Source organism: Giraffa tippelskirchi, chromosome 5 (genome assembly GCF_054371585.1).
Source record: "Giraffa tippelskirchi isolate mGirTip1 chromosome 5, T2T-mGirTip1v1.2.pri, whole genome shotgun sequence".
Taxonomy (NCBI): domain Eukaryota; kingdom Metazoa; phylum Chordata; class Mammalia; order Artiodactyla; family Giraffidae; genus Giraffa; species Giraffa tippelskirchi.
In genome coordinates this window covers 1380383-1404014 of record NC_137279.1, presented here as the reverse complement: position 1 = coordinate 1404014, position 23632 = coordinate 1380383, and the positions used below count along the sequence as shown (strand labels likewise).

General features: G+C 62.7%; 2 protein-coding genes and 2 long non-coding RNA genes across 4 annotated transcripts in view; 2 read left to right on the top strand and 2 right to left on the bottom strand.

Annotated features, from left to right (window-relative positions):
* Positions 1-3206: 3206 nt before the first annotated feature.
* The window catches only part of IGFN1 (immunoglobulin like and fibronectin type III domain containing 1), a 30546-nt gene continuing 10120 nt past the window's right edge, over positions 3207-23632 (top strand). Inside the window, exons 1-15 of the mRNA XM_081487417.1 lie at positions 3207-3269; positions 5351-5387; positions 5804-5926; positions 6975-7114; positions 8024-8123; positions 9625-9669; positions 9933-9978; positions 10459-10636; positions 11370-11483; positions 13537-13705; positions 14629-14904; positions 15603-15656; positions 22131-22244; positions 22694-22818; positions 23395-23536. Of these exons, the coding sequence (XP_081343543.1) occupies positions 5381-5387; positions 5804-5926; positions 6975-7114; positions 8024-8123; positions 9625-9669; positions 9933-9978; positions 10459-10636; positions 11370-11483; positions 13537-13705; positions 14629-14904; positions 15603-15656; positions 22131-22244; positions 22694-22818; positions 23395-23536 (1633 nt within the window). The 5' untranslated portion in view covers positions 3207-3269; positions 5351-5380. The remainder of the gene's footprint in view (positions 3270-5350; positions 5388-5803; positions 5927-6974; positions 7115-8023; positions 8124-9624; positions 9670-9932; positions 9979-10458; positions 10637-11369; positions 11484-13536; positions 13706-14628; positions 14905-15602; positions 15657-22130; positions 22245-22693; positions 22819-23394; positions 23537-23632) is intronic.
* LOC145505434 (uncharacterized) lies at positions 7653-11723 on the bottom strand. Its single transcript, XR_014053038.1, has 4 exons — positions 11475-11723; positions 10707-11050; positions 9899-9967; positions 7653-8426 (listed from the first exon to the last, which is right to left on the bottom strand). It is a non-coding gene; the product is annotated as an uncharacterized LOC145505434 (long non-coding RNA).
* On the bottom strand, positions 15318-17135 carry LOC145505445 (uncharacterized). Its single transcript, XR_014053049.1, has 2 exons — positions 15598-17135; positions 15318-15482 (listed from the first exon to the last, which is right to left on the bottom strand). It is a non-coding gene; the product is annotated as an uncharacterized LOC145505445 (long non-coding RNA).
* LOC145505901 (uncharacterized) lies at positions 17268-19514 on the top strand. The gene is made up of 3 exons (XM_081489165.1): positions 17268-17391; positions 17457-19334; positions 19504-19514. Exons 1-3 carry the CDS (start codon positions 17268-17270, stop codon positions 19512-19514), a joined length of 2013 nt encoding a protein of 670 aa, XP_081345291.1.

The window sequence follows — 23632 nt, the reverse complement described above, 5'->3', positions numbered from 1 at the left end:
AGCTGTAAAAAAGCAAGCAGTGGGGATGGAAAACACAAGGAACAGGAAAAGGAACAAGGAGAAGGGACGGAAAACACAAGGAACCCAGCAAACAGGACAGAGACGACCCTGGGGAAAGCGGGCTCGTCGTGGAGAGCATTTCACGACGGAGCAAATGTCAGACCCTGGAGTGGCTCAGAGTAGCTATTGCACGTCAGCCGTGTTCACATCAAGAAAAGACAGCGCAGACCGAATCCTCAAAGACTCGAGGGAGCTCGTCTTGTTGCTGCTGGAGGCTCTGGAAGGTTCTGTCCGGCCCCGAGCCCTGGGAGGCCCCACCTGCCCTGGGAGACGGGGCCCGCCGAGGCCTGGCCCTCCTGGAAGCCAGGGTGGGGGCTCTGCCCGCCTGCACCCTCGGGTCTGCAGGCCCTTTCGCAGCAGCACGTGGGCCCAGGGCTTGCGTTTCTGATGCTGAAAGCTGCCTTTCAAGCATGAAATTGTCCTCGGGGCCGAGGGCTTCATTCCTGGGAGGCCACAGGGGTTCGTCACAAGCAGGAGGTGAGAAAGATGTGAACTGAGCCTGACCGGTGGTGGGCTGGAGCAGGGGCGGGGGGGCGGGCAGACAGCTGTGTGCTAGGGGGTGGGTATGGACGGGTCCGAGAGCAGCTGGGGGCTGGAAGGAGGCGGGGGCAGGGCTGTCTGCGCCCCCGAGCTCTCAGCTGTGCCTCCCCGAGGAAGCAGTGGTGAGTGGAGCCCTGGGTCCAACCCCAGCCCATCCGCGGCCCAGACCCTGGGCCGTCTCCGCAGGGCCACGTGCGGCCTTTCCCTCTCTGGAGGGTCCCGTCTTTGGGTGTTGCTGTGATGTGTGTATGTGGGCACGTGTGTACAGGTCTTCAATCATAACCCTGCCCAGCACATTCGCCTGCACCCCAGGCCAGCAGAGAGGCGGTCCTAACCCAACCCGCACAGAGGCCCCAGCCTCTGAGTTCAAGGGCTCCCCTGCATCAGAGGAAGTCACCCAGCCTCCAAATCCATGGGCCTCACCCCGGGAACCCACTCAGGCAGCAGGTCGCAGGACTCTAGAAGGTTCTGGAGATCATCCCACTCGCCCCAAGCCATGGGAAGCAAGAGGTGTCCCGTGCGGGCCTGAGCTTGTTGTCCTGTGGGGACAGGAGAGCAATAGTAAGCTGGACCATGTCTTTACCCAGAGTCACCAAGGGAGAAAGAACAACACAGCCCCCACCCAGAGCCCTTCTGGCGGCGGGGAGCCTTCCTTTAATCAAGGGCCCCTGGGGCTTGCTGCTCCATCCCTCAGGAGGGCCGGGAAGGCTATGCACAGGGAAGGGTGTAAGATTTCCCTGGCTCGCTGGGAAAGGTCTTGGAGGATAGTCAGAACACCCGACATTGGCTTCAGTGGTGGCCAGCGAATGCCTCGGAGGGGCTGGGCTGGGGGCTGGGCGACCCCGTTTGCACCCTTTCCTCCCCCTCTGCTGTCACAGAGGCCCACGCCAGTGCCGTCCCGGGACGGGTGATGCAGGCACGTCTCGCCTGCATGGTGTGCGTGGCCGACGTGGCTGCACATCCCGTTCCTTTGACAGAGGACACAGGACGCAGGACGGAGGGTAGAGGACGTGTGAGAGCCCTGGGCCCGTCTCATCGGAGCCCTGACATCTCAGCTGCGGCCAGTGCAGAGCAGACCGCATGTCTGAGCAGGCCTGGGGGCCGCCTCGGGCCCTGGGGAGACTACGAGCTACCCGCGCAGCACTGCGGTCCAGGAGCCCTGAAGAAGGGCCGCAGGGCCCCCATGAGGCAGAGCACTTGGGGCAGCCGGACCCCCCCTGGGAGCCGGACTCCTGCCCCTGACTCCCGGCCGCCTCCAGGCCCTTGTCTGGCCTGCAGCAGAGCGGGCTTGAAAACTGCGAACGGATCCCGTCCCCCGCCAGGATACAGATCACGTCTCGCCAAGGCCTCCAAAGCTCACCTGTCCAAACCCACCTCCCTGGTCTTTCCCGGCTCCCACCTGCTTGAGGTCCCTCTGGAACAGGGAGGGCACTTTGTCAGCGGCTGGTCAGCATCTGTCTGCCCTTTAGACCCACAGCAGGAGCACCCCGTCTCCACTCCCCTGCGTGTCCCCAGAGCTCACCACAGTGCTAGACCCAGGGTCCCAGGGGCGGGTGGGGCGTTCAACACCTATTGAATAAATAAAGTACCAGCTTCTGATACCCAGAGTTGGAAACACACAGGGAACACACAGCCCGTGTGTCTGTACACATGCACACACACACACATCCTGAGTGTGAGAGGTCAAGCACCTGCCCCCGGGAGTGCATGCACAAGTGGCCCCGGGTCCACAGTGTGCCAGGGGTGTATGTAACACACCTTCCCCTGAGAGGAGCCTCGGCCCCTGCGCCTTCCACTTTGTCCGGATCTGCGATCAAGCCTTGCTTACTGGAGGCGACAAACCAGTTCCCCGTCCTCAAGGAGCGAGTGGGGGTTGTCCCCAAGCAGACCAGGTGGCCCTGTGCTCCAGCTCCTTCTGGGTCTGCCTGCCCCTCCCCAAAGGAAACCTGCAACCAGCCCCCAACCCCGACTCACTTTCCGTCCGCACGCCTTAACACCCAGCTGTCTGCCCTTCTTGCTTCACCCCCAGCCTGGCTGGCGGGGCCAGCTCTCCCACCTCAGGAAGCTCACCACCTTCTGGGAGGCCTCCTGGCTGTAGACCCCAGGGTCTCGCCCTGCCCCTGCCCCCCTTAGGGATTACACCCTCTGGTCTGTTGGGGGCTGGGACTAGCTCCCCAAGGCTGGGTCTGCTCAGTGCTACTTCAGACGGCGATTCCCAAGAGGGCAGTGGCTTTGGGTGTCTGCATGACTTATGGTGTCAAGGGTCCCCAGGGGTCAGCTTAGTGGAAAAATTAAGGCCCTGGATGATGAGAAGGTGCCCGCTAAGAGGATCATATAAACGAGGCAGCGCAGGGCAGACTTGACTGAGCCAATCTGGTTGAGAGCTTAATGCTCTGCGAGGAGTTGGATGAGCCCATGTCACAGGACCCTTCCATCTCTGACCTCCTGAGAGGCAAGGGCGGGAACCCCGGGGGGGCCCTGCTCTGCCAAGGCTGGAGGAGGAGGAGGGAGGCGGGCTGAGTGGGAGGGGCGGAGGGAGCGGGAGTCTGCCGTGACCTACATCTGTCCCGGCGCCACCGGCCACCGGCAGTCCATTCAGAGCCTCCGGCAGCTGCTGGACGCAGGGAGGCGGGAGCGGCCGGGAGGCTGGAGGCCGGCTGTGCACCCAGGTCAGTGGGCCCTGCACACCTGGCTGCCCACTGGGGCGGGGGCAGAGAGGGAGAGCCTGGGATCCCGTTGCCCTTCTCTGCTCAGGAAGGGCTGGCACGGGGCAGGGAACCCAGGATCCCCTGAGCAGCACATCCCCTCTGATGGCTGGGGACGCTTGGAGGACGGAGCTGCAGCGAGTCTGTCGGGGCGGTTCCGTCCCAGGCTCAGACTCTCCCGGCGCTTCTCAGCTGGCAACACCGACCAGCTTAAATACTCTCAGCAGCTGTCCAGAATGAGGACCTCCGGTCTGGAACTCGCCACATCTTGATTAATAACATGGTCAAACAGAGAGAAGAGCCCCGGGTGTCTCTCCCTGCCCTGCCTCCTCCACGTTGAGAAGCTGGAGGCAGCAGGAAGCAGGAGGGCTGGATGAAGCTGGTGGGGCGGGGGCGGAGGGCTGAGGGCCGGGGGGGAGACCCGGAGACACTGGTGGGGACTCAAGCTGCCGTTTGGTGCAGAAAGTTAAAATTTTTCTCAAAAGTGGGAGAAAGCTTGGAGCAGAGCGTCTCCTTCCCAATGCCCCCTCCCCTCCATGAGGACCACGACTCTCTGGTCTCCCACCAAACGGATCTCTCGCCCTTTGCCTTTGACCTTGTCCCGGATCTGGCTTACTCCTGAAGAGGCCGAGGTCGGGAGGGCGAGCTGGCCAACAGGGGCCCCTTGAGTCCCCGCGGGGGCTCAGCCGTGCTCCCGTCTCAGCTGGGGTCTGGAGGCGGAAGGCTGGAGGGACAGACGTGGGAGGATTATGCTGCTTGGTGTGTGAACGGCTGAGTAAGTAGCCGAGAGCCGCCCGAGGGTGATGAAGACCCAAGGTGGTGATGCTGACTACGGCGTCCGTGCTGACTGCGCCAGGGTGGGGGCGGCGGGCAGGCTCGGGGTGGTGGTCCTGGGCGTGGGTGGGACGGAGCCCCACCACCACCCCCGCTGCGGCCAGCTGGGTTCCCCTCCGTCCCCCTCCGTCCCCCTCGCCCGCCCCGGCGACTCCCTGCGGAGCGGCGGCTGTGGCCTGTGACCGCCCCAGAACGCGGCTGGCGCACTGCGGCATTCCAGCGCGCTGAGGCGGTGGCCGGGCCGTGGGGGGGACACCCCGGGGCCAGGGTGCCAGCGGGTGGGCAGTTGTGAAATGGAGGCTCCTCGCTTGGAGGACGGAATGTGCCCTGTCATGTGATTCTATATTGAGGGCTCTTTGGGCAGGAAATGGAATCTCCAAAATGGAACCCTTGGCCACGGGCCAACCGCACCAGGGGTGGGACTGCTGGGAGATTCTTTCAAGACACCCCCTCCCCGCTAGACTCACGGCTCTCCTCACAGCTCTCAGCCCAGCCCAGCCCCAGGCCCCCTGCCCTCTCCTGGCGGCCCACCCCGTCAGCCTCAATGGATGGCGGTTGGACACTGTTGAGTGGGAGTCACAGGGGCACTGCTGCTGCTGCTGCTGGTGGAGGGGGTCTGGAAGGCACTCTTGCCCACCTGACATTATAACTCACTGGCTTTGTAGGGGGTGGATGGATTTATGGGGATCCGGATATCCCGGGCTAGAAGACCTTACGGGCAGCCCGGGGATCCTTGCCTGCAGGCCTGGTGATCTGGGTTCCAGATTGGGTAGGGTGGGAGCTGGAGGGCGGCAGGCCCTGCTCGAGACTCTCGGGGCTGGCGGAGGGGCCCGCAGTCCCAGAGGATGCCGCTGGAGAGTTCTCATCCCCAGTCAAGGGGCCAGGCCGGGAACAGCTGGGAGACCCTGAGGTCTGGAGTTTGCTTTCCTGACTTCGGGATGGCTGTGTCCCGCCCTCCGAGCATCCTCTAGGCCTGGGGCCCCACCAGCAGGCCAGGCCTCCAACACAGCTTGTAGCTCATCCAGGGTCCTTTCCCTGGATGAGATTCCAAGCTGGCAGCACCCTAACCTTCCCTGGTCTCCGGGAGGTGGGCCATGCTGGGCCAGCGAGTGGGTGAGAGGAGCTCCCCGGCTTGCTGGGGTGTCGAGGTGTGGGAAGGACGGGGGATACCAGCCTGGACCTTTCTAAGCAATCCTGCCTTCTGTTCTCAGATCAGTCAGCGCCAAAGAGGAGCTGGAACCATGGCAGGTGGGAGAAGCACCCCCGCCACTCCGCTCACCCCACCAGGGGAGGGTGGGGGGGCGGGGCAAAGAGCATGTGCCTTGTTAGTTCTGGATTTGGGTTTTAACTTGTTTTCCTGAATCCGGGGTGCAGAGCCCCCACCCCCCCCGTGGGCCCCGATTGCCACCAGGAGCCCTTTTCCACTCTCCCTTGCCCACCCCCTCTCCTGGGACCGTCCCGGGGTCTCCCCGGGGCACACATGGCCACTTCCCGGGGGCGGCTCTCACACATGGGAAGACCACCGCCACACCTGCTAGAAAGCCCCTAGGCCCTTCTCCCCGGAGGAGCTGAGGAGCCAGCCCTGCCCAACCGTGGGGGGCAGAGGTCCCTCCGGCAACAGGTCTAAGCTGAGGCCCACCTCCCTTCCCGCCCACCTCCTCCAGGGAAGTCCCTCAAGAAGTCCTCCACGCCTGGCGTGAGCATCTGGCAGCTGGTGGAGGAGGTGCCCAAAGGCTGCAGCACGCCCGACTTCGTGCAGAGGCCCATCGCCTTGGCGCTGCAGGAGGGTGAGGCCCGGGAGGGGCCTAGAGGGGACAGGGGACCCCACCCTTGCTCCAGCCAAGCACCAACCCCTGTGTCCGTCACTTCACCCTACACCTGGGGGTGCTGGGTCCCCACAGGGCACGGGGCCTGAGGAGCAGGGTAGTAAAGGGTGCAGGCCTACCACGGGGCAAGCATTGGGGACGAGGGTGGGGGTGTGGTGAGCTGGGGAGCAGGGGCTTGTGAGGCGGCCCTGGGCCCTGCCCTCTCCCAGCCCACAAGCAGCTCTGCAGAGGCACCTCGAAATGAGTGAAATGGGGCTCCCATTGCTGGCCGCCCCACGGCCACCCTGGGGTCCACACGCCACAGAGAAAGGAAGCCGGGAAGTAGAGGGACCGGGCCGCGGGGAGGGGTGAGCAGGCGCCCTTTCCCCAGCACAGGCCCCCAGCAGGTTTCAGAGCCCCTTGTTCTGGCCTCAGGAAAATAGCGTCCCCCTCCCCCCTTAAATCTGACTCTACATCCCCAACAACAGTGTCACGAGAAACTGCGTCTCTCATCAGGGGTGGGGGACTTGGCATCTTTACTCCAAACTGTTCTCTGCTGAGACACTCCCAGCAGAGCTGGGGGCCTGGGGGCCTTGAGGGCGGGCAGCCCCCTGGCTTCCAAGCAGGGACGGAGCTTGGGCTCTTTCCTGAGGCTGGAACCCTGTGTCTCAGGACCGGCCCCTTCGAGCACCACCAACAGGCTTTGCTGAGGTCCCTGTCCCCCTGCAGAGAGTGGACACAGGACTCACAGAGGACTCCCCCTTCCCAGTCCCTGGAGAGTCCTTCAGGCCCCTGCCCCGCCCTGGCCCTCAGGGGGCCCAGGCTCAGCACACACAGACTGCGGGAGGGCGTCCTCGGGGTGCCTGAAACTGTGCTCCTGCCTGGGGACCTCGGGTCCCGAGGACCAAGGCAACACGCCTCCTGGAATGGGCAGCTGAAGTGCCCAGAGCAACGGAGAGCGCATGCATTAACATCCCCATCTGTCCTCCCCCAACCCGTCAAACTGCCCGCCTGCCTCTTCCGGCCACAGGGAAGAACGCCATCTTCCGGGCTGTGGTCTGCGGGGAGCCCAGGCCCAGGGTGCGCTGGCACTGCTCCAAAGGGGACCTCAGCAGCTCCAGCAAGTACCAGGTCTCGTCCAGCACGGGCAGCAGGGAGCACGCGCTGCAGGTAGGCACTGCGGCCCTCCCGGGCGGGGGTCCTCCCGTCCCCCAGAGCCGGGGTAGACCAGCAGGCCGGCCGCGACCTCTGCTGACTAACAGCTGGAGCTTCCTTTGAGTCCTGGAAGCGGGCTGCCTGGGTTACCACTCCAGCCTTCAGAAATCACTTACTTCTCTCTCTCTTTCTTCCTCTGTGAATTGGGGTGATAATAGTGCCTCCCTCATGGCACTTTTATGAGCATTGAAGGTTTATGTAATAAACCTCACCCAGGCCCGACCTGCAGTGAGCACTATATTGGTCAGTATCAGTAATATTTACAGTTACACATCACAGAACACCTACTATGTGCTGGCCCTGGGCTAATCGTTTGACCTAGATTGTATATTTTAATCCTGACTACTCACTACTTTGGGGTATTATTATTATTATTATTTCGGCCATGCTGTGTGGCAGGCAGGATCTTAATTCTCTGACCAGGGATTGAACCCATGCACCCTGCATTGGGAGCTTGCAGTTTTAACCACTGGACTCCCAGGAAAGTGCCACATTTTTTTGTTTATTTATTTATTTTATTATTATTATTTGCCACACTGCGCAGCTTGCTCCCTGGCCAGGGCTCGATGTGTGGGTGTTGTTATCCTCATTTTATAAGTAAATAAACTAAGGTCCAGAGAGGTTAGATAAGGGGCCCACAGCACACACCAGACGGTAGTTAGTCCTGGATCCGCTGGACTCCGGGAAGCCACTCTGCCCACCGCAGCCCTGACCCAGGTTTGGTCTCGGGGTCTGCTTCCCTGAGGAACACAGTAAGCTCCATGAAGACAAGAGCTTGCCTTGTCCATCTTTATAACGTAGTTATGTCCAGTGACTGGAGGAGGGGGGGCGAGCCCTGTTCCCCTGCCCTTGGCCTCTCTGCAGATCAATAAGCTGACCGGCGAGGACACGGACGTGTACCGCTGCACTGCAGTGAATGCCTATGGAGAGGCCACGTGCTCGGCGAGGCTCACGGTCATCGAAGGTGGGCCTGCCTGCCCCCACCCCCGCCCCGCTCCCTCCTCTCCCACCAGGGCTCAGGGTGTGGCTCGTGGAGGCCACCGCCCCGCCGGGCGCGGAGCCCCAGGCTTCACCCGCTGCCCGCAGCCTCTGCCCCTGGTCGGGGAGGCCCATGCCCACGGGTGCCCCCTGCAGGTGTGCTGGCTGACGTCCTCTTGGCCCTGAGGATCAAGGTCGGGGTCTGAAAGTGGGTTTCTCGTCCGATCTTCTGCTAACTCACTCAGGGGGCTTCAGTTTCCTCTCTTGGCCTTGGCTGTTTTGTACACATCTGCGTGGAGTGGGGTGAGAATGAGGGGACAGGTAGCACAAAGGCCAGGTCCTGCCTCAGACAGGCTTTGCTTTGGTTTGCTTGTGTTTCCGAAATTTCACATTCATCGTCAGCAAGGAATCGAAAGTAAACGTGTCTTGGAGCGCAGAGCGCATCTCTCAGTTGGTTATGCTTTTGCCCACAAGTAACAGAAACCCCTCCTCGATGTGGCTCGAGAAGCAAAGCCATTTTCCTAGGCCCACGATGACAAGCCCCAGGGCGGCACCCAGGCTCCGGGAGAGCTTGAGGCTGCCGGGGGGAGCCAGGCGCCTCCTGCAGGGCGCCACCCCGACCTCCTGGGCTGGCTGTTACAGACCCGGCTAACCCAGGTGCAGGCAGGAAGCCGGCAAGGAGTGGCCCCGGGACATCTGGCCCTTTTATCAAGAAACAAAAGCTAATATATTATTGTAGATCAACTGTACTTCAATAAAGAAGAATCTTACAACTGTGAAAATAGATACTACTCCCAAGGAAAGGAGCGTGAACTTCATATTGTCCTGTACAGTGTAAATTCTTCTTTGTTCTTCAGTAAAAGTTTTAAGGTTTTAGGAAAACTAAGTTAGAGAACTTCTCCCTGAGACAGAGGCATAGGTAACTTGTTTTGTTAAGGTAACCAGTGCAAACATCAGATGGGAAACCTGCGGCAAACTAGGATTTTGAAGAGAGAGTATCATTTAAAACATTCATTTACTTCGCGTGTTCCTGTTCTCTCAACGCCCACTGCCCAGGTCATGTCTCCTGGCCACTCCTGGTGGCGAGGGGAGCCGGGAAGGCGAGAGGCCTGCCCTCCAGCCTCCCCGGGGGGCGTATTTGATGCCCCCAGGCCTGGGCCCTGACATGGCAGCTCTCAGGCGGAGGGGGAGTAGCGCCCCTTAGATGCCCTTCCGTGTGTAGTCTCCAGGGGCTCCCCCCCGGCCCTGTCGACGTGTGAGTGGGCCGCCCTCAGGGGTATGGGGATCAGGCTGCCCCCTCGGTCATGCTCTGAGCCGGAGGCAGCCGGACCCTCGGCCGTGTTCTCTCTCTTCCTGGGTGGCCGCCAGCCTTAGAGGGGACTGGGGGGTGGGGCCCGGGGGCCGCTGGTTCTCGAAGCCCACCAGTGTTTCTCCCTTCTCTCCCCGCCTGCCCACATTAACCGCCTCCTCTCTTCCCGATGGACTAGTTGGCTTCCGGAAGAATCGGAAGAGGCCCAAGGAGCCCCAAGAGGGTAGGTGGAAAGTTGTCCCAAATCTCCTTAGGGCCTTTGGGGGAGTGGCTACTCCCTGCCGGAGCCCCACACCTGGTCAAGCCCTCGGGGTGCTTCACAGGCCATCACCAGCCCACAGGAGGGGGCTCCTTTGCAAAGCCTGGTGGTCTGCCACGGACCACAGGCCCCCTTTCCAGCCCCTCCCCCGGGTTCCTACAGGGAAGCCTGTGTGAGCCCCGTGGAGTCCCACCTGAGGCTGGGGCTCATTCCTCCTCCTTTTCTAGACCTCAGGAAGGAGCTGGTGGACTTCCGGAAGATGCTGAAAAAGAGGTGGGACTGGGCCTGTCCTGGGGAGGGGGTCTGGAGGCCCCTCGCTGCAAGTTGGGCTTGCACTTGCCGCCCCTTCCAGCGCCAGCAGGGGAGCCCGGCTTCTGCTGGCCGATGGCCGAAGGCCGGTGGGCATTGCTGGGAGCGCTGGACCCCAGGCTCTAGTTCTAAGCTCTGTATCCTTGAGCGAATCATCTCCACTCTCTGGGTTGTTTGTCAAATGTGCTCCACTCGAGCCACAGAATAATGTCCCCTCAGACACCCTGGTCTGAAAGCCGCAGGACGAGTTGCTAGGAGAGAGTTTCTCCTGGGAGCTGGAGCTGAGGGGTGGGCCCCCACCCTGCCGTCTCTGGGCCCCTTGGGTACGGCCAGCGGTCAGTCTCCACGGCCTCTTCCTCCAGGAAGACAGCACAGTGTCCACCCCCTCCGGGCGCCGGGCCCCTGGGGCTCCTCTGTCTCTGACCTGCCCACCCTGCTCCCCAGGGACCCGCCTCCCGCCCCCAAGAAGGAGGTGGACATGGAGCAGGTGTGGCAGCTGCTGATGACTGCGGACCGGAAGGACTACGAGCAGATCTGCCTCAAGTACGGCATCGTGGACTTCCGCTGGATGCTGCGGCGGCTGCAGCGGATGAGCAAGGAGCGCGAGGAGAAGCTGGCGCCGGTACCGCCCCGCCCACCCCGCTGCCCTGCCGCCCAGCGCGCCCGGGGGTGGGGGGTGGGGGAGCTCACACCTGGAGCGCCAGCCGTGGAGGGGCCGCCCCCGACCCGTTCTCGCGCGGCGTCAGCTAAGGACCCGCGTCCTGGCTTTGAGGCCTGGCTCGGACACTCTCTGAAATCCGGGGCCTTGGAAAAGTTTGGGCTTCTGGGTCTCGATTTCCTTCCTTGTAAAGTGGGTGTTACAGGCACCCCTGCCTCTCAGGGTTACTGAGCGGTGGTCAGAGGATATACTTAAAGCGCTAAGCTCAGCAAAGGCTGGAGGTCCCCCATCACCGCCATCAGCACACCATCAGCCGACCCTGGGTGTCTGTCTTATTTCTAAAGGCTTCCTGGAGACGGGGTTCCAGCCGCTTGCAAACTGAAAGAGAACCGGGAAGTTTTCCCTGAGTCTAATCTAGCCCTACTAGAAGTCTGCTTTCTCTTCTGGAAACACAAAGCCCCTTGCTTGCATTACCTTGAGAATAGTGTTATCAGCTTGAAGGTGGTTCATCCAACCTCCCATCCAGGGGCCCAGCTTTCCTGCTCCCAGCTGTGTGCTCAGCCTTGACGCAGGACCCAGCCTCCCGGTTGTAACCCAGCACACGCGTGCTTGGGGGCTGCCGGGGGCTGGAGCCTGAGGACCCGGAGCTCTGAGGAGTGCACTCAGAGGCCCCCCCCAACGGGTTCATCTTCCCTAGTACCTCAACACCATCGCCAACCTGAGACATGTCCGGGTCAACAAGGAGGGGATCGCAACCTTCGGCCTGGAGCTGGACCTAAAGAGTCCTGAGAGCAAGATTTACCTGTACAAGGTGAGTCTGGGGGGGCCATCCGGGGGGGTGTCTGGCAGGACTGCTGCTGGCCCGGGGAGGATCAGTGAGAGGAACGGTGAGGACGCGGGCGGTGGGCCCTGTGTCCCGTGCGGTTCCTTCCGGCTTTGCTGCGGTCAGGTGCAGGGTGTCCAGCCAGGGCATGGGGTCAAAAGAGTGTTCTTAGAAGCGCACCCCTCTCCGCTCTGAGCTCGCTCTCCAGACACACCTCTGCGTGAGTCTGAGCCATCAACCCGGTGGGGGCGGGGCAGGGATCTGAGGGGGTGGGGTGGGGCGTCACACTTGCTGGCTGTGTGACCTCAGGCGCCACGTTTGTGGCATCAGCCTAATGCAGGACCGGTCTCTTGGGGTGTCCAGCTGGTAAATGGGCGTGCGTGACGCCCCTCCCCTGGCTCCCCTCTCCTGTGCACCCCTCCCACCTCTCACCAGCCTCACCCCCTTCCTCTGACCCTCTGACCCTCTGTCCCTCTGTCCCTCTGTCCCTCTGTCCACCATGGCCTTCCCCGCCATCCACATGGCTAACTCCTCCCTGCAGAGACTCCCTGGCCCCCCATGTAGTGCTTTTTAAAAAAATTTATTTTATATTGGGGTATAGCTGATTAATAATGTTGTGATCGTTTCAGATGCACAGAGAAGGCACTTGGCCATACGCACACACATATCCATTCTCCCCCGAACTCCCCCACTCCAGGCCACCACACAACAGTGAGTGGGTTCCCTGTGCCGCACAGCCCCATCCGGGTCCCCTGGACCCACACTGCCCTTTCTCTTTTTTCTCCCTAGTTCTTTCTCTTTCTAACACGCATTAGGTCATTTGTTATTTACGATGCTTATTATTTCCTTGTCTCCCATCGAAGTCTGCTCCCTGAGGGCAGGGATCTTTGCTTTATTCACTTATGTGTCCCAAGTACATAAAACCATGCCTGGCACACAGCAGACAGCCCCACGCTAGCTACTGTCCTCAAAGATCTCCCTTGACCTGCGATAGGGTGACGTCCCCACAAACCTTTGTAAGTCAAAAATATCGTAAGGTGAAGTACAATGAATACACCTAACCTACCCAACATCATGGGCTTCCCTGGTGGCTCAGACGGTAAAGAGACCGCCTGCAATGCAGGAGACCCGGGTCCAATCCCTGGGTCGGGAAGATCCCCTGGAGAAGGAAATGACAGCCCACTCCAGTATTCTTGCCCGGAGAATCCCATGGACAGAGGAGTCTGGTGGGCTACAGTCCATGGGGTCGCAAAGAGTCGAACACGCCTGAGCGACAGAGTGTGCATGCCTGTACCCAAAGTGAAAAGCAGGTGATGGCCTGGTACAGAGCAGTTCTAAGTGTATGAGTGGGTCAGCTTTGTGACCCGGCCACGGGGCTGCACTGCCCATCGCTAGCCTGGGAAAGATCAGAATTCCAAGCAGAGTTTCTCCTGAATGTGCATCGCTTTTGTACCAAAGTCGGAAAGTCACCAGGCGCCCCGTCGTGGGTTGGGGCTGACCAGCAAGGAGCCGGTCTATCCAGGGCTTGGCCGAAGTGGGCGTGTGCACGGGCCGCTGGTAGTACTCTGGTTCCTCATGAATGAGAGCATGGGGACCGCCGCCCTGCTGCCTCCCTGCTGCCTCCCTGCCCTGCTCGGGAAGCAGGTCCGCTCAGCCCGCGACTTGCCGACTCAGCACTCTTGGGTGTCTCTTGCATAATGCCGGCAGATTGTTTACTCCGCGTCAGAGCCATGGATACTCCTAGAGCATATATTTCCCTCCACTGCACGCTCCGGACCTCCTCCCCGCCCCTCCCCGCCCCTCCCCGCCCCTCCCCGCCCCTCCCCGCCCCTCCCCGCCCCTCCCCGCCCCTCCCCGCCCCTCCCCGCCCCTCCCCGCCCCTCCCCGCCCCACCCCGCCCCACCCCTCGTGGGGTCCAGCAGCATCCGTCGGTGCCGAGGCCAGTGGGGAGCACGGCTGGTGGTCGGCAAGCAGGATGGGGGCAGGAGGCGCTGTGGACCCACGGAGGCCCTGCACCCCCCTTTTCCTCCCCTGGCCCCAGGATGGCAAGATGGTCCCCTACGGCTTCGACAACCAGACCAAGCACTGTCTGCGGCGTCTGGGGAAGCACTACCAGTTCCAAATTCAGGACCTGCGGCCGGAGGACGCCGGCATTTACCAGGTCCGGGTGGAGGATGCCCACGTCTTCACCACGGAGCTGGAGGCCAGCGGTGAGTGGTCTGCCCTGAGCAGTCTGGGCAGGCGCCCGCGTCCGGGAGAGGAGCTCGTGCCCAGCGGTTGAATGTTGACGATCCCTTTTCAAAAGCTGCAGTCTGTGTTCTCTTGGTGCTGCGCTGGGCGTCTCGCCCTCACTCACGGTCCATCCTCAGCATCCACTCCCTCTCCGGCCAGAGCTGACCAGCTCCACAGCCTGCCTTCTGAGGCATGCCCCCCATGCCCCCCAGCAAGAAGCTCCGCTGTCTCACCCCTCCCCGCCTGCCTCCCCCGTCCCCCCTGCAAGAACGGTCCCCTCCTCCATCATCAAACTGTGTCCCTTTCCACCCCCCGCGCCCCAGCATCTGACAGCTCAAGGGGGATTGGAGGGAGCTGACCCCTAGGGTGGGGGAAGCTTTCTGCAGATAAACCACGGAGGACGAGGCTGCATCAAGGCTACAAAGGGGGTGAGACCTCCAGCTGTCCTGGAGCGGTGGACAGGGAAGGGGGCAGGGACCCTGGGCTCAGCCAAGCCTGGCTGTGAATTCTGGCTGGACCACCTCTTAGCTGAGGGAGCCATTTAGCTTGTAAAGCCTCAATTTTCAGACCTAATAAAGGGTAATAGCAACGCCTGCCTTGGAGGTGGTCGTGAGGATCTGTCGGACAACAGTATAAAGCTCCTTACTCAGCCTGTCTGTTTCCTTCCTGGACTTACCTGCCCCCAGAGAGAAGGTTCAGATTTAGAATTCCAGAATCTCACAGCCGCGTCTCACTGTTCACAGCCTAATTATAACTCCTCACCATACGGGGAGAAGCCAACGCCCGGGGTGAGGGGTGACCTGTCCGAGGGGACGCCGGGAGCCACGGCCCAGCCGGCCTGCCTTGGGCACCCCGGGCCCCCAGTGCCCCGCCTCGGGTCATGCCCTGCGTCTGCCCGCAGCCATCCCGCCCCATGTGGTGGTCCCGCTGGCCGACGTCCGCTGCGAGGAGCGGGGGGACGCCATCTTCGAGTGCACCCTGTCCAGCCCTTGCCCCAGCGCCGCCTGGGAGTTCCAGCACCGGCCGCTCCTCCACCTCAGTGACAAATACGAGCTGTTCGTGTCCCCGGACGGGCTGACCCACCGGCTGCTGGTGCGAGGGGTCCGTTTCTCCGACATGGGCCTCTACTCTCTGGGCACCAAGCTCCATGCCTCCAGCGCCTGGCTGGTGGTGGAAGGTGAGTGGGTACCCTGGGCTTTCCCCGCCTCGGCCAAGGCGGGACCCAAGGCTCAGGGGGGCAGGGCTTCCCTGTCAGTGCCCTGCACTGGGGACCCCTCGTCCCTGGAGGCCAGGAAGGCCCCTGAGAGCCATTCTTCATGCCTGCAGTGCGGGCCCTCCATGGCAAGCCCACCCTCCCCAGCGGTGTCTGCTCCACTGGGCACAGATCCAAGGTGGCCCTCGGGTCCTGGACAGGGCTGAGGACAGTGGGCTAGGTCCACCAGGGGTGAGGAGCCCCTGGGTCAGGCCAAAGAACATCCTTAAACCCCCTTAGGGTTCTGGGTTCAAGGTGATCCCAGGAAACTCAAGTCGGCGTTCGTAAGGCAGGCAATAGAACAAGTTGATTTAAAAAAAAAAAGAGGCAACTGCAGGTGGCAAATGACTTTTGGCTTCTGTATTTTCTCCCAGAGTCCTCCTGAACCATCAAGCAGGGTGGGGTGGGGGCCCTCGGGTACAGGACCGGGGGAGGCAGTGATGCGATGAGCCACCGGTGAGCTGGCCGGTCTGGCTTCCTCCGGAGATGGCCGGCTTGCGTCTCTGCTGGGGAAACCGAGGGTTAGGCGCCTGCGGAAACCGCTGGGGTCTGAGAGGCGACTTGGCCTGATTTAACAGGGCTTTTCTCTTCTCTCTTTCCGGGGACGTGACCTCTTACCAAAGCTGGGAAGGATAAGAGCCTTCTGACCGCAAGCGCTGACCGCCGGAGGCAGGCACAAGAAGGCCAGAGCCCAGATTTCAGGAGCGCCCCTGGGGAGGGGGATGGATCCAGAGAGCAGGGCCCCACAGGGAGCTCCCTGCAGAGAGCTGGGCTGGCCTCTGGGGCCACAGCCAGCCCAGACAGGGGCGGCCTGGGAGAGCGTGGTCATTCCTTGACGGGGGACGAGGAGGCAGCTCATGCAGCCTGGGGCCCTGGACAGGCCAGAGAGGGCTTTCTGGACAAGGAGGGAGGCAGAGCCCCTGGTCTTGGGGTCGACCAGCTCCACGGAGGGAGAGGAGGGGACCGGAGCCTTCCAGGGAGCTTAGGAGGGGGCTTGGAATCAGGGCTGGGACTCATGGGAGGTCAACAGCAAGGTCTCAGCAGAGACGGTGCAGGGCCAGCAGGAGCCTGGGAGGCGGGGTCCTGGCAGCCTGAGGCTGGAGCCCAGGCTGGTCCTGCAGGATCTGGCTTAGAAGGGCAAGGGTCGGAGTTTCTGCAGGGGGGGAGCCTGGATGGGCTGGGCGGAAGGCACGGTCTGAGTGGCGGCGTGGGGAGAGGCATGGCGGGCCCACGGTGGGGCCAAGGGGCTGGCCCGGGGGGCGCTGGAGGCGGCCGTGGGGAGGGGGGTCCCGGAGCGCTGGAGCCTATAGGAGGACAAGGCTCTAGCTCCATGGCAGGCTGGGGCCCTGAGTCCTGGGGCTCTGAGGAAGGGAGCAATGCTGACCACCGGGATGCAAGGGGCTCCTGGGGCACAGGGGCATCTGTAGGCTGGCACCTCCAGGAGCCACCTGTATCTGGGGGCGAAAGCTTCCTCCAGGGGCGCGGGGCTCCTGAGGCCAAAACTGGGGCAGAGGCAGATGACAGAGGCCCAGGGGGTCCCACGGGATGGAGAGGGGGCCCTCAGGGGCTCAGGGCAAGGGAGGGCCCAGAGTCAGAGGGGGCCTTGGGTGAGGTGGGCCGCAGCTCCAGCGGGGCCCAGGATCCCCGGGCCTGGACCACCGGTCGGAGGGCTGCAGGCGAGGATGTGGGCCCAGGCCCTTGGGATGACACTGGATCCGGCCCCAGCAAAACCGGGGCCCACGGCAGGCCTGGAGTGCCGGTGTCTGGTGGGCAGCGAGGGGGTGCGGGTGGCCCCCAGACGGCTGGGCTGACCGGCTCCAGTCAGGGGGTGGATGCCAGAAGTCAGAAGCTCAGTGAGTCTTCAGGCCCTGGCGGGACCCTGGGAGACATGGATGGGCTGAGAGGCTCAGGGGCCATGGGGTCTGAGCCAGGTTTCTGGGACGGGTCCCAGAGCTCCAGAGAGAAAGCACCCGGAGGTGGGGTGGGCCACGTGGGTGGCCTCGGAGGCCCGGAGGGGATGGAGTCCGGGCTGGGTGAGGGCTCCGGGTACCCCGGGGGAGCAGGCCTGGCCTATAGAGCCGGTTTCAGTGATGGCTTAGGCGGGCCGGGAGCTGTGGGTTTCGGCCGTGCTGGGGGCCCTGGGGGAGCAGAGTCTTGGGAAGGGAGTGGTGGCAGGTGGGGCTCAGAGGTGCCCGAGGGCACATGGTCTGGAGGCAGAGACGGTCGTGGTCCTGCCGGAAGGGCGTCTGAAGGACCTGCAAGTCTCAAGAGTGGCTCAGGCGGCCCAGATGGGGGCCCTGTGGGTGGGAGCGGGGTGCGTGCAGAGGCTGGGGGGGCCTCCAGAGGCTGGGGGGACACCGGCCCTGGGGGCAAGCATCTTCCTGGCGGCCTGGGCCATCCTGGGACAGCAGGGTCTGCGGGGAGAGGTGGCCTGGGGGCCTCAGCCGCAGCGGAGACTGCTGGGGAGGGACGCGCAGGGTCAGAGCTAGGGGGCTGGAGGGGAGCAGGGCCTTGGGGTCAGACTAGAGATGATGGGGGCTGCAGAGCCCCAGGGGGCCTGGGGGCTTCTGGAGAAGGAGCGGGTGAAGATGGCTCTGGGGCATCGGGGTCTCTGTGGGCGGCCGGCCAAGTGCATGACAGGGGTGGAGCCAGAGGCCTTGGTGTGGGGGTCTCTGGAGCTGGGGCTGGTCCCGGGGATGCTCCCAGGGGCCCCCAGGCATCAGCGTCTCACGCGGGGGTGGCCCTCGAGGGCCGGTGGACTGGTGCATCTGGTGAACCGCTGGGCTGTGGGGATGGGTCAGGCACTCTAGGGCCTCAATCGATAGGAGGCAGGTCAGCTTACGGAGGAGGGTCCAGGGGTCTTGGGCCTGGGGGGGTAGAGCTAGGAGGGGAGGCGGGCTTTAGAGATGGTGTGGGGGGCCCTGGAGGAATAGAGGCAGGGGCTAAGGCGGGTCACAGGGGTGGTTTAGGGGGTCCTGGGGAGTCAGGGTCATGGGGTGAGGCAGGTTACAGGGATGGTTTAGGGGGTTCTGGAGGAACGGGGGCAGGGGCTAAGGCTGGTCATAGAGGTGGTTTAGGGGGTTCTGGGGAGTCAGGGTCATGGGGTGAGGCAGGTTACAGGGATGGTTTAGAGGGTTCTGGGGGTGTTGATTCAGGGGCTAAGGCGGGTTATAGGGATGGTTTAAGGGGTTCTGGGGGAGTTGATTCAGGGGCTAAGGTGGGTTATAGGGATGGTTTAGGGGGTTCTGGGGAGTCAGGGTCATGGGGTGAGGCAGGCTATAGAGAAGGCTTAGGGGGTTCTGGAGGAATGGGGGCAGGGGCTAAGGCTGGTTATGGGGATGGTTTAGGGGGTTCTGGGGGAGTTGATTCAGGGGCTAAGGCGGGTTATGGGGATGGTTTAGGGGGTTCTGGGGGAGTTGACTCAGGTGCTAAGGCTGGTTATCAAGATAGTTTAGGGGGTTCTGGAGGAATGGGGTCAGGGGCTAAAGCTGCTTATCGAGATGGTTTAGGGGGTTCTGGGGGGGTTGATTCAGGGGCTAAGGCGGGTTATGGGGATGGTTTAGGGGGTTCTGGAGAATCAGGGTCATGGGGTGAGGCAGGCTATAGAGAAGGTTTAGGGGGTTCTGGAGGAATGGGGGCAGGGGCTAAGGCTGGTTATGGGGATGGTTTAGGGGGTTCTGGAGGAATGGGGTCAGGGGCTAAAGCTGCTTATCGAGATGGTTTAGGGGGTTCTGGGGGAATTGATTCAGGGGCTAAGGCTGGTTATAGGGATGGTTTAGGGGGTTCTGGGGGAGTTGACTCAGGAGCTAAGGCTGGTTATGGGGATGGTTTAGGGGGCTCTGGAGGAATGGGGGCAGGGGCTAAGGCTGGTTATAGGGATGGTTTAGCGGGTTCTGGGGGAGTTGATTCAGGGGCTAAGGCTGGTTATAGGGATGGTTTAGGGGGTCCTGGGGGAGTTGACTCAGGAGCTAAGGCTGGTTATGGGGATGGTTTAGGGGGTTCTGGAGGAATGGGGGCAGGGGCTAAGGCTGGTTATAGGGATGGTTTAGCGGGTTCTGGGGGAGTTGATTCAGGGGCTAAGGCTGGTTATAGGGATGGTTTAGGGGGTTCTGGGGGAGTTGACTCAGGGGCTAAGGCTGGTTATGGGGATGGTTTAGGGGGCTCTGGAAGAAAGGGGGCAGGGGCTAAGGCTGGTTATGGGGATGGTTTAGGGGGTTCAGGGGGAGTTGACTCAGGGGCTCAGGCTGGTTATAGGGATGGTTTAGGGGGTTCTGGGGGAGTTGACTCAGGGGCTAAGGCTGGTTATGGGGATGGTTTAGGGGGCTCTGGAAGAAAGGGGGCAGGGGCTAAGGCTGGTTATGGGGATGGTTTAGGGGGTTCTGGGGGAGTTGACTCAGGGGCTAAGGCTGGTTATGGGGATGGTTTAGGGGGTTCTGGAGGAATGAGGGCAGGGGTTAAGGCTGGTTATAGGGATGGTTTAGGAGGTTCTGGGGGAGTCGATTCAGGGGCTAAGGCTGGTTATAGGGATGGTTTAGGGGATTCGGGGGGCGTTGACTCAGGGGCTAAGGCTGGTTACGAGGATGGTTTAGGGGGTTCTGGGGGAGTTGACTCAGGGGCTAAGGCTGGTTATGGGGATGGTTTAGAGGGTTCTGGAAGAATGGGGGCAGCAGCTAAGGCAGGTTATAGGGATGGTTTAGGGGGTTCGGGGGGAGTTGACTCAGGAGCTAAGGCTGGTTATGGGGATGGTTTAGGGGGTTCTGGAAGAAAGGGGGCAGGGGCTAAGGCTGGTTATCAGGATGGTTTAGGGGGTTCTGGGGGAGTTGACTCAGGGGCTAAGGCTGGTTATGGGGATGGTTTAGGGGGTTCTGGAAGAATGGGGGCAGGGGCTAAGGCTGGTTATGGGGATGGTTTAGGGGGTTCGGGGGGAGTTGACTCAGGGGCTAAGGCTGGTTATGGAGATGGCTTAGGGGGCTCTGGAAGAATGGGGGCAGGGGCTAAGGCTGGTTATGAGGATGGTTTAGGGGGTTCGGGGGGAGTTGACTCAGGGGCTGAGGCTGGTTATGGGGATGGTTTAGAGGGTTCTGGGGGAGTTGACTCAGGGGCTAAGGCTGGTTATGGGGATGGTTTAGGGGGCTCTGGAAGAAAGGGGGCAGGGGCTAAGGCTGGTTATGGGGATGGTTTAGAGGGTTCTGGAAGAATGGGGGCAGCAGCTAAGGCAGGTTATAGGGATGGTTTAGGGGGTTCGGGGGGAGTTGACTCAGGAGCTAAGGCTGGTTATGGGGATGGTTTAGGGGGTTCTGGAAGAAAGGGGGCAGGGGCTAAGGCTGGTTATCAGGATGGTTTAGGGGGTTCTGGGGGAGTTGACTCAGGGGCTAAGGCTGGTTATGGGGATGGTTTAGGGGGTTCTGGAAGAATGGGGGCAGGGGCTAAGGCTGGTTATGGGGATGGTTTAGGGGGTTCGGGGGGAGTTGACTCAGGGGCTAAGGCTGGTTATGGGGATGGTTTAGGGGGTTCTGGGGGAGTTGACTCAGGGGCTAAGGCTGGTTATGGGGATGGCTTAGGGGGCTCTGGAAGAATGGGGGCAGGGGCTAGGGGAATGGAGTCAGGGAGTAAGGGAGGTCACAGGGGAGACTCAGGAGGGCCTGTGGCGATGGGCCCAGAGGATGAGGTGGGCTGCAGAGATGGTTCAGGGGGATTTGGAGGAGCAGGCTCACTGGCTGGGGTGGGAGAGGACGGTGGGCTCAGAGGCCAGGAATCCATGGGGCATGGCTTGGGATATTGGGCAGCCACAGAGAGGCCTCACAGTGGCATGAGCCCCAAGGATGGCCCCGAGGCGGGCAGAGGGACTAGGCTGGTGGGAGGTGCAGGTGCTGGGCTGGGCTCTGGGACAGCCGGATGGCCGGGTGCCGTGGCTGGTGCAGCCCACGGGGCTGGCCCCGGGGGCCCTGGGATGCCGGGGGTTCCGGGAGGCCCGCCGATGCTTTCAGATGGATGGGGTTCCGAGAGTGGTTTGGGGGGCTCTGGACGCCCAGGTGCCCCTGAGGCATGGGGGGCTGTGAGTTCTGAGGGGAAGTCAGGTATCGCAGGGCAGCAAGATGGCTCTGGGCTCCCAGGGTACCCCAGGCACAGAGGGGCTCCCAGCGGGGAGGGCTGGGCTTCCAGGGTCCCTGATGGTCAGGGGGCAATGCAGGGCCAGACCTGGGCAGAGTCAGCTGCTCAGGAATCCAGACGTGACCAGGACTCCTGGAAATCAGATCCAGGCGCAGCAGGCAGGGGTCCGGCATCTGTCCAGGGGGCATTGGCCCCTCAGGGCGCCAGGGCCGCACAGCTGGGTGGCAAGAGGGTGGGGGCCGGATGGGGGGCCCCTGCAGGTACAGGCCAGGGTCTGGACCGTAGTCAGGTGCCCACAGAAAGGGGCAGAGCCACGTCAGGGCCTGCGGATGGGCGCGGGGAAACACATACGTGGGCCCCAGGCGGGGAAGACCGGGGGTCTGGCCAGGACAGCTCTGGAGCCTGGGACCAGCCCCCAGGCCCTTGGTCTTCGAGCTCCCTCCAGGGGGAAGATGCTGTTCGCAGGGGGACCCAAGAAAGGCCAGAGGACTCCTGGGGCTGGAAGGGGGCTCCCGACGGAGAGGAGGCTGGTGGGGGGCGAAGCCCAGACTTCTTGGATGGCAAAGCTTCGGGTCTGGGAAGGAGCAGGGCTAGCGGCCCAGGGGACTCAGGTGTCCCCGGAAAGGGGACTTCTGCTGGGGGGGAGGACGGCTCCTCCCGAAAGCCCAGGGGTTCGGGACGACAGGGGGCCCAGGATGGCCTGGATGGTCCCTACAGCAGAAAAGAGCCTGGCGATGGGCCGTGGGGTCAGAGGCCTGGCGCTCCCCCGGGCGCAGGGCACAGGGGAGGAAGGGGCGCCCTGGACACTGAGGACGACAGGGCCCGTGGCCCCGAGGCCCTGGCAGAGCACGAGGGGATGGGTGAGCCCGGCATGGCAGAGAGGAGGCCGGGCCCATACAGGAGCAGGACTCAGACGTGGTCCAGGCTTGAGCCTGGAGCAGCAAAGCAAGGGGGGGCGGATGAGGCCAGAGACCTGGGGCAGCCGCCTGGTGGAGAGGACACAGGGTACCCAGGGGAGCCCCCCAGCCATCTGGGCAGCGGCAGAACCAGCAGAGACAGTGGGTCAGACGCCTACGGCCAGAGGAGGGATGCCACCCTGAGCCCCAGGTCCACACGCAAGCCTGGCACCGGCAGCTTCTCTGAGGACGCCCGAGGTAGGTGCCTCTCCGTTGTCCTGGCTCCAGTCCGGGGGGGGTCTCCCTGGACACCGGGCTGCAGGGCCGCTCCCAGGCCTGCCTCTGGCCCCAGAACTTTGTTGCTGTCCCTGAGCCCCATTTATAGGGACCTCTTCCCCATTCAGGAGGCTACTCTTCCTCCCTGCGCGGGTGGGACGCAGGCTTCCCGGGGCTGGGAGCCCTCCCGGTGCCGTCCTGACCCCCGTGTCCAAGGCACTGGACTTGGTGGGTCGCCCGGACCTCCCCTTGGGTGACCTCGGGCCCTTCATCTCCCTGGCCCCCCAGACCCCCTGTACCAACCTGAGCCCTGCGGAGAAAACGGGGTGGTCTGGCCTTGCTGGTGGGATGTGTGGCCCCCAGGGTGCAGTGGGAAGCTGGGCGAGGTGATCCCTGGGCACCCAGGCCCGCTCCCCACTGTGTCCCTCCAGGCCCCACCGGCCACTTCTCCCAGGGCCTGGCTGACATGGAGGTGGAGCGCGGGGAGGCCGCCATACTCTCCTGCACCCTCACACGTGACCTGGGACCCGGAGCCTGGTTTAAGGATGGAGCCAAGGTACTGCCCCCCCTCCCCCCGCTGATCCCCACTTTACCGACCAGCCTGCGGAGGAGGGCTGAGCGAAGCAGAGGGGCGCAGACAGCAGCGGCTCTGCAAGAAAGAGATTTCACTCTTCGTGGTAACAGTGCTGACTCTGGGAGACGTTTACATGGCCAACAACTTGGTGTGTTTGGAAAGGACTGTCTCTTTGAGTGGATGTGTAGTCCCCTCAATGCTCCCCGGACAGGCCCCTGGCCCTCCCACTACCCTCCAACCTGCCTTCCTGTCCCAGCACCTGCTGAAGTCTGTCCTTTGGGCTCCGGACTCCCTGAGCAGCCCTCACCCTCTACTGACATCTTGGTGCGGGTAGGCCCAGAGCTCTGGGGTTCAGCGCTGTCGTCAGCTGGTTTCTGGGCGAATAGCGCTGCCCACTTCACAGGTCACTGGACGGACAAGGAGACGCTAAACTGGGGGTCTGGCTCCTGCCGAGCACGTGACGGGCGTTCCCTCCCGCAGCTGCAGTTACAAGCCCTGGCCAGCTTCGGGAGGGGCTGCACGGGGTGGGTGACCGGCCTTCTGTGGCCTCGTTCTCAGCTCAGTGCCCAGGACGGACTCGCCTTCAAGCAGGACGGGCTGGCGCGCAGGCTCGTCATCACCCATGCGGACGGGACGCGGGCCGGGAGGTACAGCTTTGCAGCTGGCGGCCAGCAGACCGAGGCCACGCTGACCGTCCACGGTGAGGCCCAGCCCTGTCCTTTCCGATAGGTGGCTCTCGGCCGGCGACGCGCGCCAGGGCTGAGCACCTGGACATGTCACTGACCCGCGTCCAGTC

Coding starts and splice junctions, on each gene's coding strand:
- LOC145505901 (XM_081489165.1), top strand. CDS start 17,268: ATGGGGGCCCTGTGGGTGGGAGCGGGGTGCGTGCAGAGGCTGGGGGGG. Junction 17,392..17,456: donor GGCCATCCTGGGACAGCAGG/GTCTGCGGGGAG, acceptor AGGGACGCGCAG/GGTCAGAGCTAGGGGGCTGG.